The sequence below is a fragment of the Sciurus carolinensis genome, chromosome 10, assembly GCF_902686445.1.
Source record: "Sciurus carolinensis chromosome 10, mSciCar1.2, whole genome shotgun sequence".
In the NCBI taxonomy this organism is placed as follows: domain Eukaryota; kingdom Metazoa; phylum Chordata; class Mammalia; order Rodentia; family Sciuridae; genus Sciurus; species Sciurus carolinensis.
This window is the reverse complement of record NC_062222.1, coordinates 137,075,222-137,091,411: the sequence shown is the minus strand read 5'-3', so window position 1 is coordinate 137,091,411 and position 16,190 is coordinate 137,075,222. Positions and strand designations below refer to the sequence as shown.

Genomic DNA, 16,190 nt, shown 5'->3' with positions numbered 1-16,190 from the left:
GTCCCAGGGAACAGAGGGAAAAGGCAGACTGCGTGTGCCTGGACTGACTGTCGGGCAGCCTCCACACCAGGAAGGTGAGGCTGGAGTGAACCGGCTCCAGGGGCAGGGTGCAGCCAGAGGGCGGCGCGCGCGGAAACCCGAGGCGAGAGGCAGCCTCCCTGCCGGTCTGCGTCTGCGTGAGAACGTCAGCACAGGCAGGCTGGAACAAGGAGGGTGACTGCAGCCGGGACGCAGGCCCTCCCGAGATGACTCACGTTCCACATGCATTTTTAATAAAGGCGAGGAGACGTCTGGCCCCCTGAGATGGGACGGGAGGAACAGGCAAAGTTAGTCTGTTGATTCTGGGGGAAAGCTTGATGCAGACCACATGCCGCTCTGGAGGAACCGCGCCCCATTCCACAGGTGAGCCCGGAGGCTCTGGAAGGAGCAGCCCCCACCCCCTGGGGCAGCTCTGAGTGGGGCTTCAGAGCAGAGCTCCCCTCCTGCTTCTGAAGAACCTGCCTGGAGCCCGTGGGCAAGGCGTCCCGGGCCCCGGGCCCCACAGCTCCCCACCCACCACCAGGACCCCAGCACGTCTGCCTGCCAGCGCAGATGACTGCGGGAAGGACCAGCCGTTCACCACTCCAACACCACCAGACATGCGTCTCCTCCACCTCCAGCCATGCTGAGAAGCCGGGGTGAGTGGAGGAAGTGGCATCTGGAAATCCCTAGGGGAAGGGTTTCCAACCCTTCAGGTCTTGACGGACAGCCAGACAGGCAGACGAGGTAGCTGAGCAGTCCCGCTTGGAGAAGGAGGAGACTGTGTCCTGAGCTAGGTCCATTGCCTCATCCACCAGGGGGTCCACTCACCCTCTACCCAGCAGCAAGGGCGCGCCCTGAGGGCTCTACCTGCCCCACGGAGCCACAGCCCCTGAACCAACCCTCCGCTGTTAACCCATGGAGGGGTCCTTGGGACTCCACTGGGGTTCAACACCTGGGCTATTTCTGCTCTCATCCAGAAACGGTGGACGGCCTGGGCCAGCTGAGACCCTGGAGAGCCAGCTCCCCACCCAGCAGGACCACGTGGGGTGTCAGGAGACGCGTCCTCCAGGAGGAATGTGACCCGCGCCTGACCCCGCTCTCTGGCAGCAGTGATGGAATTGGGAGAGCAGGCGGATGAGTCCTCAGCCGCAGGAACTGGCTGGGAGGCACGTGGGAAGTCGGGGGCACCCGCAACTGCCTCAGCACCACAGTGGCCGGGCCAGTTAGCCAAGTCCAGAAACCCAGCCACAGGACCCACAGAGCGGGCCCCCAGGACCCCCTGCCGAAAGCCAATCAAAGGCAGAATGAATCAACTGGGGAGGGCCTCATGGTGCCGCTGCCCACTCGAGTGGATACAACAGGGAGGGTGGCATGGCCAGAAGCCTCTCTCCAAAGCGCCTCCTCTCGCCTCTGCAGACATCAAAGGGTGGCTGTGTTCTGGGGCTGAACCCACATTTCACATATAAAGAGATGTCCCACCTTGCCAGTGGGTCACTTATTTGCCAAGCTCTTGGGCTAAGCCCAGAAGAAAGGAAAACACTCAACCGTGAGGACAGTCTCGCTGTGGAAGGCTGCAGGAGCCACATGTGACGTCCAGAGCGTGGCCCCAGGGAAGATGCGCACTGACCTGAATTCACCATGCGAACCCTGCTGCTCCGGGGAGGAAACAAAAGGAAGCAGGGGAGCAGGAGAAAGCGAAGGAGAGAAGCAGAACAGCCCACTGAACGCCATCAGGCCGCTCACGCCCAGGGACAAAACTGCTGACCGCTTTCAACTTCTGCATGTGTTCTCTACCCAAGGAAGAGCTGCAAGGCCTCCAGGGCGGGAAGCCAGGAATCTGGGTCAGTCCTCAGCCGCGACCCAGAGTCCCCACGAGGTACAGAGCAGGACAGGAAGGCCCACTGTCGGGCTGACTTACCGCCACAGAGAACTTTCCAGAACCTTCCCCATGTCTGCATGGTAGTACTTCGTCAGGATCAAGATCACCTGTGAAGTTAACAGGAAAAAGTGGACATGAGCTGGTCTTGCCGTTCTCAGAGGGACCCAGGGACCTTCCCCTGGGCTTTGGAGTCTCAAATACAGCTGCCCTAGAGCCCCCGCGTCACAGCACGCAGAGCCAGGGCTTGTTCCCATTTTGAAAACTTGCTTCTGCTCCTCAGAACAACTCTGGGGACACCCCGATCCCGTGAGATCCACCCAACCGTCACCACCTGGCATGATCTCAAACTGACCAAAGGAACGGCCGAGGCGGCAGGCCCAGTGCATTCTGGGCCCACTTGGCGAGGCTTCTGAAGACGGGCTGTCTCCACCAGCACCACAGAGTCCCCCAGCCAGCGGGAGCAGCTGCCCAGCCTGCCGCCCCGGACAAGAGAGGCCCCTGCGGCCCATGCTGTCATTACTTTTCCTGGAGACGTGGCGGCTGGTGGCGGAGCTGATGACAGTGGGGGATGGGGCAGGACGGTGGAGACAGCTGGAGGGGGTCTGTGAATCATCGACGGCACACACACACTTTTATTTTGTTGTTAAACTATTCAACACGCTCTTGGGGCCCGAGTAACAAAGCTGTTTTCATTTCAGGCCTGTTCAGAAAATGCAGCCATTTACAAAATGAAAATAAATGTGTTTAAGAACATTCAAAATGTTCTTAAAAACTGATGCATGAACAAAAAAAGAGAGAGAGTGAGAAGAGAGGAAATGGGGATTCGTCAGCCCCGGTGGGAAAAGAGATTGATCCCCAATTACTTCACCAGCCACGCTGTTCTCAAGTACATCAAATTTCATTTCACTGGCTGCCAGTCCGTATTAGTGGTTCCTAACACTCCCGTTGCCATGGGAACCCCGGGAGGTAAATCGGGACACCCTCAGATTCCCAGCGTGGCCGCCAGCCTGGTTAATTTGGGGTCGCCACTCTGGCCGTGCCCGACACTCTGGCCCGCCACAAGAGCAGAACTCTGCGGGGCTGGGTCTGCGGGGTGTTGCGGAGCAGCCGGAAGCCTGGCTGATCAGATGTCTTTCTTTGCGTGGTGATTAGAGAGGGAAGACAGGAGGAGAGGTGTCAACCGAGACGGGACAGTGCGTCTGAGAGGCAGCGATGATTAGAAAGAAAGAAGAAAGGGAGGCCTCGTCGACTGGGGCGAGATGGCCCTGCCTCGCTCGGGAACAAAGCGATTTTCTCCCGCCAGCTCGAGCCTGCCCGAGTCAAAGCCAGAGCCTCTGAAGCTGGAGGCAGCGGCGGAGTGACAGGGCCTGGACGGGCAGGAGACAAGCGTATTTTAACCTATTGATTTATATTTCATATGGTCTCGCTGTCCCCAGAGGGGTTTTGTGGAGCTGGAGCGTGACAGCTGGAAGGAACCTCAAAGTCTGTTTCATCCAGCCCCTCCAGATGAGCTCACGCTCGATCCCTCTCATCTCCGGCCGCTCCGGGCGCGGCGGGCACCCCTCCAGGGGCGGGCGCTCACCCCGGCCCGCACTCAGCCCCTGGGCTGCTTGGTCTGGAGGCTGGGCTCAATTCCCGGGGGCTCCTGCCCGTGCCGGCCGGCCCTGCCGCTGCTGCCAATCGAGCACACCGCTGCCTCCACGCCCTCGGGGGCCGCTGCCCACGCCGCCCACCCTCCTCCACTCCAGCCGGCCGGGCCTGCACAGGCCGGTCCTCATCCCAAGACCCTCTTCCCTGACACCCACCCTATTTCTTGGCTCACGCTGCCTGGGGAAGTGTCCCGGACGCCCCCTGGGCCCAGCGCCTCCCCGTCCGCCCCCACTCACTCCCCACCCTGCACGGCTCACAGGGTTGTCCTTCCAGGGTGGGGGCCTCCTCTCGTTCTGTGTCCCCAGCTTGGCCCCAGGTGGTGATGAGGGAGGTGATGGAGCCAGGTCGAGGCCCGGGCAGGACCCCAACTCTGGCCACGTATGCACGAGGTACCCTCCTGCACCCAAGGACACACAGTCCACTCCCACACTGGGAGCAAAACTCCCCGAGGGGCTGCCTGGAGGTGGATGACCACTAAGCAGGAGCCACGGCTGTGGGCACGCTGGGTCGCCCCTGGTGTCGGCTTGGACCTGAGATGACAGGGCCAGCACACAAGGTCCACTCGCCCACCCTGCCCACTGCCAGGAGGCCCAGGGATGGCTCTGTTTATAGAGGAAGAAACCAGAGCAGAGAGCACTTCAATGTCCCGTCAAGACCCACATCCAGAGGCTCCGAGCTGGACTTGCGCCCGAGCGCTGGGCTTCAGGAGGCGCCTCTCTGGCCGGCCGAAGCCCGTTTTCTGAAGGGACTTTAAAGTGGTTTCGCAGCCTCACGCTGTGGCACGCCCTCCGGGCCTCCGCTAACTGCTTCAGATGCCAACTCTCCCAGGGCGGCTTCCCGGCCTCTGGTGGGCGCCAGAGCCTCGGGCGCGTTGATCTGGGGGGAGGGAATCGGGAAAGTGAGCTGGGTGGGCCGGGGTGCCGCCCCGGGAGGCTCCTCCCACCAGGGGCTCCTGCCCAGGTGCCCCGGACCAACGAGCAGAGAGCAAGGGAACGAGAGCCACCACTGGCCGCGGGAGGACGGTGGCCACTCCTTACTGTCACTCCTACATTTCAACCACTTTCCAGTCCCCCCGGCCCTTGGGGTGGCAGGGATCCATCCCTGCGAGGGAAATCTGCCCACGGTGCTGGGTGCCTCCTCCGTGCATGAGTCCACGTGAGGGACACAGCCAGCCCCTGGGTGACAGCTGCTGCCACGTCACCCTGAGGAGCTCCCCGCACGACCCGCCCTGCAGCCTCTGCGTCCGCGGGTCCCGGTGCTCAGAACACTCCTCCCACTCACCTGCCGCTCTCTCTGCAGGCCCCCTCCTCCTGGAAGCCTTCCCTGACCACCCCAGCTGGACACTCAGGGAGGGAGGGCCTACGTGGCAAGGCCACTGTCCCATCTGCTGAGTGAAGTGACCATCTGCAAACTATTGGCATCAGATCTGCTATTGTGCTGCCACCATTATCCTCCCTCCCCCACACCACTGTGCAACCCAGATGTCAGCCCGCGGACCCCCTCGCCAGCCACTGGTCCCACTGGTCCCTTGTTACTAGCCCACGAAATTCCACTACTTAAGAATGGTTCCCCCGCCATTCGTTCTCTCTCCCTCACTCTCGCTCTCACGTGCACACTCTCTCTCTCCTCCTCCTCCTCCTCTCTCTCTCCTCCTCTCTCTCTCTCCTCCTCCTCCTCTCTCTCTCCTCTCTCCTCTCCTCTCTCTCTCTCTCCTCTCTCTCTCTCCTCTCTCTCTCTCCTCTCTCTCTCCTCCTCTCTCTCTCCTCTCCTCCTCTCTCTCCTCCTCTCTCTCTCTCCTCCTCTCTCTCTCCCTCTCTCTCTCTCTCCTCCCTCTCCTCTCTCTCCTCCCTCCTCTCTCCTCCTCCTCTCTCTCTCCCTCCTCTCTCTCTCCTCCTCTCTCTCTCTCCTCCTTCCTCCTCCTCTCTCCTCTCTCTCCCTCTCCTCTCTCCTCCTCTCCTCTCTCTCTCCTCTCTCTCTCTCTCTCCTCCTCTCTCTCTCTCCTCTCTCTCTCTCCTCCTCTCTCTCCTCTCTCCTCTCCTCTCCTCTCTCTCTCCTCTCCTCTCCTCTCCTCCTCTCTCTTCTCTCTCTCCTCCTCCTCTCTCTCTCTCCTCTCTCTCCTCCCTCCTCCTCTCTCTCTCTCTCTCTCCTCCCTCCTCTCTCTCTCCTCCTCTCTCCTCTCTCTCTCTCTCTCTCCTCCTCTCTCTCCTCTCCTTCCTCTCTCTCTCTTCCCTCTCTCTCTCCTCCTCCTCTCTCCTCTCTCTCTCCTCTCTCTCTCCTCTCCTCCTCTCTCTCTCTCTCTTCCTCTCTCTCCTCCTCCTTCCTCTCTCTCCCTCTCTCTCTCCTCCTCTCTCTCTCTCCTCCTCCTCTCTCTCTCTCTTCCTCTCTCCTCCTCCTCCTCTCTCTCCTCTCTCTCTCTCTCTCCTCCTCTCTCTCTCCTCTCCTCCCTCTCTCTCTCTCCTCTCTCTCTCTGTCTCCTCCTCTCTCTTCCTCTCTCCTCTTTCCCCCTTCCTCCCTCTCTCCTCTCTCTCTCTCTCTTCCTCTCTCTCTCTCCTCTTCCTCTCTCTCTCTCTCTCCTCCTCTCTCTCTCACTCCTCCTCCTCTCTCTCTCTCTCTCTCACCACGTGGGCAGACACTCTGCCTATACACTTAATAAAATCCCTCGCACGTGTTCCCACACCAGAGTGGTTTCCGGGTACTTTCACAAACTGGCTCCAAAAAGCCAAGACTGACCCTGGTGAGGCCTTTCCCTCCCTATTCCTCCTGCTGACTTGCCCAGGTGTGAAGATGATTCTAGAACTAATGAGAAATCCCACCATCCCAGAACCTCAGGACCCACAGGTTTGGGGGCCACCCAAGGAGAGGCCCAGCCCAGGGCCACCTGGCGGGACTCTGCTCCGGCTCTGCACTGGGGCACACTGGCCCTAAAGAGAGATGGAGCTGGGTCTCTCGGGGAAACCTAGACACGCCAGAACAGAAACGCGGTCCACCGCTTCTCTCTCCACGCGCCCCACACAGCGCCACAGGCAGGATGTGGAAGTCTTGCTTTTTTTGAGACAGTCACTGCCTTACTCAGGCTGGCCTTGAACTCCTGGACTCAAGTGATCCTCCTGCCTAAGCCTCCTGAGGGGCCGGACACCTGGCCTGCACACCACGCCCGCGGAAGCGGGTTGTGTGACAGCCTGTTCCACTGACGTGTGAACTGAGGAACAGAGAGAGGAAGAAACGAGGTCTCCCACAGTCACACACCGGCACACACTGTAGGGCTAGCACATGGGAAATGGGAAAACTAATCCACCATCAAGCACCGGGAAGGGAAAGGGAGGCCAGGAAAGGAGGCTAGGCACGGGATGCTGTGGTGACGGGGCCTTGGCTTAACACGCCAGGCCACCCCCGTGCAGCAAGGCAACCAGCCTCCCAGCCCACGGCACCTCGGTCCCCAGGACTGTGGCACGCCCTCTGGGAACGTGCTCAGGGGCTCGAAGGGCGCAGGCAAGGGTGTGCGCGTGTGTAGAAAGGGCATCGCACCACGCCACGGAGACGCCGCGGAGACGCCACGCACGCCGCCCGGATGCCTCCTGCGCCACGGAGACGCCGCGGGGACGCCACGCACGCCGCCCGGATGCCTCCTGCGCCACGGAGACGCCGCGGGGACGCCACGCACGCCGCCCGGATGCCTCCTGCGCCACGGAGACGCCGCGGAGACGCCACGCACGCCGCCCGGATGCCTCCTGCGCCACGCTGCCAGCCCCTGCGTGCTCCTGGGCACGCACCTGCCTCTGTGGAGACCTGATCCGCATCGGCCGGTGGCTCCTCCCGGGAGCAGCAGGAGAGGCCCTGGGGATCTGGAAGCCCGGGCCGGGCCTGTTCTGTCTACCCGCTGCCCCCACAGGGACAGGCCATGCCCTGTTCCTCCAGCCTCGGTTTCCTCGTCTAACCAGGGGCCAAGAAACTCCTTGCTCCACCAGCACCTCAGTGCAGATGACCGTCCCTGTCCCTTAGATGAGGCCTCACGAGGAAGCCTCGTGACCCCAGCGGAGGGGCTGGTGATCAGGAGCACTGTGGGAGGCCACCCTGACTTCCCTGGCTGGAAACAGAGATCATCCCAAGATGCACAGCAAATTGGGAGAGAGGTTTCCCTCAGGAAGCTCGAGGGCTCCCTCCAGCACAGAGGGAATTAGACACGGCCTGATTACACACAATGAGGCCCACACTTTCCCCAGATGGGTTGTGACGGCCCCTCTGCCACACAAAAGCCACGGCCCTGCCTGGCAAGGAGAGGCCACCCTAGGGGTGGTCAGGGAGGGAAAGGCCACTGGGGCACCCTCCCTCCCTCCATGAGTCAGCACTGCCATTCCAACTGTGGGGCAGGTCTGGTGGCCAGGGTCAGCAGGGCACTGCGAGGCTGCAGTCTGCCGGCTGACTGTGGGGGAGGGTGCAACAGTGGCCCGCCCGAGTCTCACAGGCACCTTGTGGGCGTGCACCATGGTTCTGGGCCTCTCTGAACTGCAGCATCCTCTTCTGCTGGGCAGATCCTGCAGAACCTGGCCAGATTCAAGATCCTTCATTAGCAATGCCAAACCCAAGCACAGTCGTTCTCGAAGTCACCCACAGGGTCACCCTGCAGTGGATGAAGGCCTCAGAATAGCACAGGGTGGGTGGGAGCCAGGCTTGCCCACCAAGGAGCCTCTTTCCAAGACCTTCACAAACGAGCCCAAGAGCTCAGGATGCCTGGAGCCCGTTCACCTCCAGCCTTTCACCGGATCCGGAGCCCATCTGGCGTTGCCTCACACGTGAGCTGTTGGGGACACTCTCCTCTAAACCCTAAGGCACCACAGCGCTGCTGCGATCCTAGAGGCCGGGGGCCACATGGCCACCCAAGGGGAGCACACGGCTGGACGAGACAGGTCGGAGGTGAGGACTGGTGCAGAGGACCCTCTGGGGACCACTGGCGGGTGGGAGGACCATGCTGTGCAGGGAAGGCCGGGCCACCATGGAACAGCTAGAACATGAGTGCGCCTCCGTCCCCAAGACGGGCGGGGCAGAACCGACCCTCACTCCTGCTTGGAGTCGCGTGAGGGGCACAGGAGGGGACCAAAGCCATTCCCACGCACACTGCGGGGAAGGCCACAGGAGGGGAGGGGACCTCCACTGGGACCGTGCGTATTTGTGACGTTCTGAACCACAGGCTGTATCGCCTATTCCAAAGAGAATTGTTAAATAAAATAGAAGGGCCACCTCCTTCAGAGTCCCCCTGCCTCCTCCCGGGGCAGGTCCGAACGCAGGGAGCTTACTTTGTCTGAGCCAAAGGGAACCCCCAAAGGACCCCCTCTCTGTTGGTGGAAGGTCCACCAAGAGGAGCCACAGGGCATTTGACCGGTGGGTCCTGGGTTGTCTCTGTTCTGCCAGAGCCACACAGAGCCCCGCACACACCTGCTTGCTCTCCGGATTCCGTGCTGAGGTGTGGTCTGGTGTCTGTGCATGGGTGTGCGTGGGCGAGCACCTGCGTGTGCCTCAGGCACCTGAGCCACCCAGGGTGTGGCCTCCTGTGAGCGAGGCTGACCCGCCAGCCTCCCTTGGCTGTGGCCTCTCTCTGCCAGCCTCCAGAGAGGATGCTTGTTTTCCTTGGGGGTGGGGGATGGTTTGCTGACAGTCATAAGGGAAGACTACATGCAGATGAAAGCATTCAGTTGGTGCTCAATAAATGTGTCTCCTTTCTCCCCCAGCCCAGGTCACGTGATAACTCTGATCCTAACCGAGCAGGTGTCTCTTGGGCTGCCCGTGAGGCCGTCGTCCTGCTCCCTTCCTGCAGAGGCCGCCCCCAGGCCTCTCAAGAGGCAGCAGAGCTGGGCCAGACCAGGTCAGCCTGAGGCGCGTGACCCTTTCAGAGCAGCACTCTGGGGTCTCTCCCCAGCCCAGGAATGCAGAGGGCTTCCTGCTGCCCCGCACTGCTGATCCCTGGCCCTCGACCCCACTGGCCGCAGTACACACCCCCTCCCCAGGAAGGCGGCTGGGCCCTCTCTGGGGCCTCCACTCCGCAGAGATTCCTCCCTTACAAAGAAATCAATGCCATTTAAGAGAAATTGATCCTGCACTTATCTGCCAAGGAAAGGAATCTTGTTTCTCTCTACTAAGGACCACTGAGGACGGGGTGGGGGTCCAGAGAGGCTCAGAAACCAGATGGAGGCACCAGCTCACCGAGGGGAGGCCTCTGCCAGCTCCCTCCTGCCCTAAGCCAGGGGGCACCATCGCCCTGTCCCACCGTGCCGGGCCCTCCTGGACTCTCCCAGGTCCTGGGGGCCTCCGCCAGCTTCCCACCCCCACGCGGTCCAAGAGCGCACTTGTCAAGCCATCCAGCGCTGGGCGTTCCCCCCTCCCCTGCAGCGCCAGGCCCCGCCTGGAGGCCCCGCCTGGAGGCCCCGCTTGGAGGCCCCTCAGCTCAGGGGCCTTGCTGGAACCCTGGCTGTGCGGTGGGCCAGCCATGCGTTCTGGACAGCCCCTTGCGCCTCAGATCTGCGGCACGATGCACGAGCTTGGGGTGCAGGGTGCATCCGCAGGGAGCAACGGCCAGGCCAGTCCGTTCCAGGTCAGGCTCAGGGTTAGCGACCAGCAGCAGGACTAGAGCTGGGGTGAGGGTCGGTTTAGGGTCAAGCACAGGGCAACAGCTGGCGTAAGGCTTGGTGTCCAGGCGTCAGGTTCTGCTGGGCGGAGGACTAGGCTGAGGGGTGGCTTCGGGTAGGGCTGCTGAGCTCTGGGCCGGGCCGGGCCGGGCTTGGAGCTTCTGCTCGCTCTGCGCTCTCTAGCCAACACTACAGTTTGGGTAGGACTTGTTTAGTGACATAGGTGGAAACACTGTCTATCGTCTCAGGCACGAGACGTGTGTCTTGGTGCATGTAGTGAACGGCCTGTGGGACGTCATCTCACAGGCGAACCCCTCCCGCCGTGCACACGCGGCCACTTCCGGTCCGTCCTCCTGTCCCCCAGCACAGAGCCTGGGCCCTCAGCCCGCTGGGTGGTAAACCAAGATGCTGCCTGCTCCAGGAAGCCACCGGGTGCCCCAGCTGGGGTAGCCAGCATGGAGTCGCATCGCCCAACCCGCAGCCAGCGTGAGCCCTGGGCTCCTCCCTCCTCCCCTGCTCTGCACAGGTGCCCAGCACCAGAGGCCGCCTGTTTCCAGGGAGGCGCGTGGCCGTGGAGGCAGTCCGAGCCGCGGCCACTCTGCTCTAACTCCTCGCCAGCAACACCCGAGGACCTGGGCCCACATTCAGCATGGCCAGGATGAAGCAGGCCTGCCTGGTGTCAGAGGGTTTGCCAAATGACAGACCCCTTCCTACCTCAGTGACCAGGACAGCTGGAGGGAAACACACCATGCTGCCACCAGGGCCCAAAGAGGGTTCCCCTCTCCCCACAGACCACGGCCTCCACGGGCCACTCCACCTGGCAGCAGGGCAGCGGCAGCAGCAGACGTCCCTGGACCTGGCTGCACCTCGGTGCGGGGCCTGGGCGGTGCCCTCCCGTGCCCTGCGGGAGTCGGGGCAGAGCTGGCAGGTAGGCCTTGCTCTCCGCAGGCGCGGAGCTGCGATGGATGCTGGGGGGCCCTCGTCCCAGAGCTGTGCCGAGCAACGGGGCAAGCCCGGGACAGTGCTGGCCACACCGGGTGGGGTGGCTGCAGGGCCTGGGGCACCACCCGCCTCCCTCCTGGTGGGCGGGTGGACACACACAAAGCGTGTGACCCAGCCAGGGCAGAGAGGGCAGGCCAGTGCAGAGATCCCTGCCAGCAGCTCCAGGTCTGTCCCCAGGAGGCCAGCTCCTGGCCCCTGGGCTGGACGGCGGCTACCCACTGCTTGGGCAGCGATGAGACCCCACACCCGTGGACTCTGCACAGCCTTCCTGTGTCCTGCCTAGGAGCCTGTTCAGGGCGCACCTGGGCTGCCACAGGCAGATGCCACCGAGCTCGCCTGGTGAGACAGGTGCTGCGTGACCAGTCACTTCGCACGAGGATGGCCCAGGTTCAACTGTGGAGAGCGCGCGACATGCTTCACCAGGCCCGAGAGGCCTGGCCAACCAGAAAGCTCCCCTAGCAGGGCTGCCTCGAAGGCCTCGGAGCCACCACACAGCAGGGCTGGCGAGGAAGCACGCAAGGCCAAGCTCCACGTGGTGGCAGGGCGCCTGGCCAGCCTCGGAGGCACCAGGGCCTTCACCCAGCTGGCCTCCCATCCTCGCCTCCACAACAGAGGGGGGAGGTGAAGGCACAGACACAGCCTGCTCGACGGACAGCTGGTCCTTGCACGTGCCCCACCCCTTGCACCTGTGACTGCCTAACATCATCCCACGCTCTTCCCGCCAGACCCCCGTCTTGTCCCCTCTGTCCCTTTCCACGGACTCCCCACGGGCACCCTCTGTGGGAAGACTTCTGGGACCCCCCATCAGGGTCGGTGCTTTCTCTGGGTCCCACAGACCTGGATGTAAGTGGTCCAAAAGAGTGTCAGCCCTGAGCCCACGAATGTGACATTTGGAAAAAGGAACTTGGCAAACACAGTTGGGGATCTGGAGATGAGAGCGTCCCGGAAGGGCCCTGAGTTCCATCCCGTGTCACGGCAGCTCCAGAAAACAGGTTCCAGCACTCACCTCCATCGTGTAGATGAGGACTGAGGCTCAGCTCATCGGAGGTGACAAGCCAGGAACCCACGGGGCTGGGGTCCCCACTGAGCCAGCCTGGCTCCAAATGTGGGCAGCCCCAGGTGGAAGGAGGAAGGGGGTCCCTGGAGGCCGCAGCTGGCTGCCCCCACAAGCTCGCTTCAGGAGATGCTGGGGTCCACCCGCGGCTCAGCCCTCCGCCAGCCAGCCGCGTTCCCAGGCAGGAGACCAGTGTTTAAAAAAAGAGCTGAGAACTAAGCTGGAAAGGACCCCATAAATCAAAACCAGTCAGCGGAAAATAAATGTATGAACGCTACTGATCTGTGGAAAATTGCATTTTTACATCAAATCTGTTTAAGGGATAATGTGTATTTTAATAGGTGGTCTCGGTAGGCTTTTCCACCCCAGCCATCCTTTGAAAACATTATTTACCCTTCATTTCTCATAACCCGATTGAATTTTAATTTTACCCATTGCTCCTTTTTAATAGTCACTGTAAGTAAAATTATTAATGAAATTACAAGATTTTTTTTTCTATTGCCATTCAAAATGAAGCTCTTGTGCTTCTACCTGGAAGAGCTGGGAATTCTCAGATCTATTTATGGCAGCGAAAGGGAGAGGCCGGGGTGCCGCTCCGCTTTCAACGAGAGGCACTGGGCACCTCCTGCAGGTGGTGGACAGAGTCCCTCCGGGGGCCCAGCCAACACCCACCATCACTATGTCTGGAACCTGGGTCAGGGAGACACAGGCAGGAAGAGGAGGTGGGGACAGAGGCCACCCACAGCCTCCAACTGTGAGGGCTGCGATTTCGGTCACAGCAGTCCCTGAACAAAGCCCTTCAGCCTCAAGGAACCTAGACAGGCTGCTGACGCCCCGGGCCCCTCAGGGAGGTGGCAGGACGAGGGGCTCGGAGTCTGCTGGGGAGGAAGCCCAGAGACAGTCTGGTTCTCATCCCACCAGCCGAGCTGTGCCCTTGGGCCTCCTCCCCTCTGCACTGCGCCCTCCCGGAGCCTAGGGACCAGGCTTCTGGTCCTGGATCCCGCGCCGGGCACACGGCAGGTCTGCTGGGCCTCGTGCATGACCCACCCCTCCCGGAGTCATCCTGGGACTTGGGATCAGGAGTGCCGGCTGGGTACAGATCACACTGACTGGGGGCGCGGCTAGAGGAGCTGCCCCCACCCTGCTCACGCACCACGTCTGCAGGGGTGCCGGCTCGCTGGGAGTGGCCTTCGCCAGGGAGCCGCGGGAGAGGGCCTGGAGGACGCGGGCTTCCCGCAGGAGGGGATCTCCCGGCACAGCGGAGCCTGGGACGCCACCTCCCTGGAGATGCTGGCCTTCCAGCTCCGTGCTGTTGGGCGCAGTGTGCCGCCCACAAGGCTGCATCCGCCTGACGGGATGCTCCCTCGGCCAGGCAAGGTCTGTTTGGAGGGGTCATACCCTCCAAGAAACCCACTGTGGTCATTTGGGGACATCTTTGAACACCTGCAGAATCACCCTCTAAGAACATGTGCTACGAGGCTTTTGCTGGGGTTTGGATCTCTACTGTCCCCAAGGCCCACGTGTGGAGGCTGGGTCCCAGCTTGGTGCTGATGGAGGTGGAGGAGCCTTCAGGAAGTGGGGCTGCTGGAGGAAGTTAGTCCTCCAAGGGGACCTGGACCCCAGCCCCTTCCCCTCCTCTCTGGCTTCTCAGCCAGGAGGGGAGTGGCTTTGCTGTGCAGTGTGCTCCTGTCCCAATGTGCCACCAATAGCCCAAAGCACGGGACCCACTGGTCATGGACTGACCCTCTGAAGCTGTCTCCAAAACAAACCTGTCTCCCATGAGCTGGTTTTCTCAGGTGTCTGCCACAGTCATGGTGAGCTGACCGGCACAGCTTGTTAATAGTTAACTAACCTGCTTATCTTACCTAAATAGGAAACTTGGTGTCATTACCAGAAATGGGGAAACGAGACTTACTTGTCACACCTAGAAGGTAACAGCAGAAACAAAGAGAAATCGTTTGCCTGAGACAAACCAGGGGCCTGGGGCTGCTTTCCACCATTAAGAAGGAATGAGAGTGGGGTCCGAGGCAGGCTAGCGAGGCCACGCTGGCCCGGCTGTCAGCAGACGAGGTCATCAGATGCCCCGTCTGGGCCCCTCCCCAGTCCTGGAATTTCCTCACTTGGGAAAGCACGCAGCTGGTCCGGATTCGGGATCCCCACGCCAGGTTCCTCCCACCAGGCCAGCCCAGGAGGCAGTGACGGGCAGCCACCACCCTGCTGTGCAACCGGAACACACAGCAAACAGCAGCGAGACTGACAAGACTCACAGCCTCCCCTCCTGCACAAGGCGGATCCACGGGGCAGGCCCACACCGGGATGGCACTGCCTACAGTCAAAGGCCTGTGGAGCTCAGAGGCAGGATCCTCCTGCCCGGAGCAGCCGGCAAGTAGAGCCAGGCGTGCGTGGAGGCTCGAGTCAAGCCCCAATTCCAGGCCAGTGCGGAGGACACCTCTGAGGACAGCAGCCTGTGGCCTCCAAGGCCCTTCTCTGGGTTTTCCAGTACTTATGCAGCCTAAGCAAGGTGACCCTGGGAGGACTGTGGCCAGAGCCTCATGGAGGGAGACCCTCCTGCTGGTCACTCCCCTGAAAGACACTTGGGGCTCACACCATTCCCGGAAGTGTCTGTTACTGAGAAACCGTGGGGGCCTGGGAATCTTCCCATCTGACCCCAGCCGGGTGCTAGACAGCAGGGAAGACGGAGCGAAGCAGCAGATTGGGGATGGGGAGCCGGGGACCAGGGGAGGAGGGGAAGCCACATTCACACGCCGAGAGTCTCAGGCTAAGTATTTTAAGATCATTTTTAAAATAACATTTGGTGGTTTCTCAGCAGCAGGGCTCAGCAGCTGTCTTCGGCGTGTTTTCTAAGCGGCCGTGGTCTAACGAACACAGGACCTTCAGATCTTGGTGTAAATCCTACAAACAAAGCAACATGCTTCCAGGGAGTCCCTTGCCTCTGCCTGGAGAAAAATCCAGATAGCCTCAGGGTCTGGAGGGACCTGCCTCATCTGCCCACAGGGCTGTGAGCCAGCGACCCACCTCCCTGAGCCTCGAGCAGCCCGGGTGTAAAGCAGACACTCATGATAGCCACCTGCCCCGGCAAAGAGTGCTTAGTGGGGCAGCCGGACGGCAAGCCTCAGTCATGCGTCACTGGAACGGCACCAAGCAGCCAAGCAGGCTTCAGTTTGCACACGCTGTGAGAGGGACCCTCCCTGCCTCCACAAGCCCCTCGGCATCGATCCCAGCTCTGCCTGGCCAACCACACGCCTGCATGTGGCCCTCTGGCTGCGCCCTGCACAGACTCCTCAGCCCTGCCTGCGTCCCACTCACTCAGGGCTCAAGTCGCCCGGATCTTGATGAACCTTTACAAACCAAACCAAACCAAACATGCCTGCAATTTCTGAAAGAATCTTTTTTTTTGGTGGTGCTGGGCATTGGATCCAGGGCCTCACACATGCCAGGCAAGGGCTCTACCACTTAGCCACATCCCCAGTCCGGAATCGTCATTTTTGAGAGCAAGTCCTCAGGGAGAGTTGGCCCATGTCCAGATCTGCCTCCCTTCGACCCTGCGTCCCCAGGCCCATCCCACACACAGGACCCGGGACGCACAGAATTTCACCATGACCACATGGTTCTGTGTTCAGTGTGTATGATCGGCATGCAAACCACACAGACAAAGCAAAGACAGGGTGGCACGGAGGATTTATGGGGAGTCTGACGAGAGGCTCTCTTCTGCACCCTGTCTCAGCCAAGGTCGATTAAAAACGCTGAGCACGAGTCTGTGTCCCGGTGGGCAGCGCAGCAAGGGGAAGGTGCTCTTTCTCCAGTTGAGAGCAGCGGAACAGGCCCAGGGCTGGACTGGACAGAGCCGGGTTAGGTCTCAGCTGCCGGTGTTCCTGCACGAGGTGGCCGGCGGCCACAGGAAGTGGAAGAGCAAGCGCTGAGGCCATGGGGTGCCATGCAGCCTGGT

General features: G+C 61.3%; 1 protein-coding gene across 1 annotated transcript in view; it reads right to left on the bottom strand.

Annotated features, from left to right (window-relative positions):
- Window positions 1-16,190, bottom strand: part of Sorcs2 (sortilin related VPS10 domain containing receptor 2) — a 358,452-nt gene that overhangs the window by 219,341 nt on the left and 122,921 nt on the right. Inside the window, exon 2 of the mRNA XM_047566161.1 lies at window positions 1,940-2,007. Within this exon, the coding sequence (XP_047422117.1) occupies window positions 1,940-2,007 (68 nt within the window). The remainder of the gene's footprint in view (window positions 1-1,939; window positions 2,008-16,190) is intronic.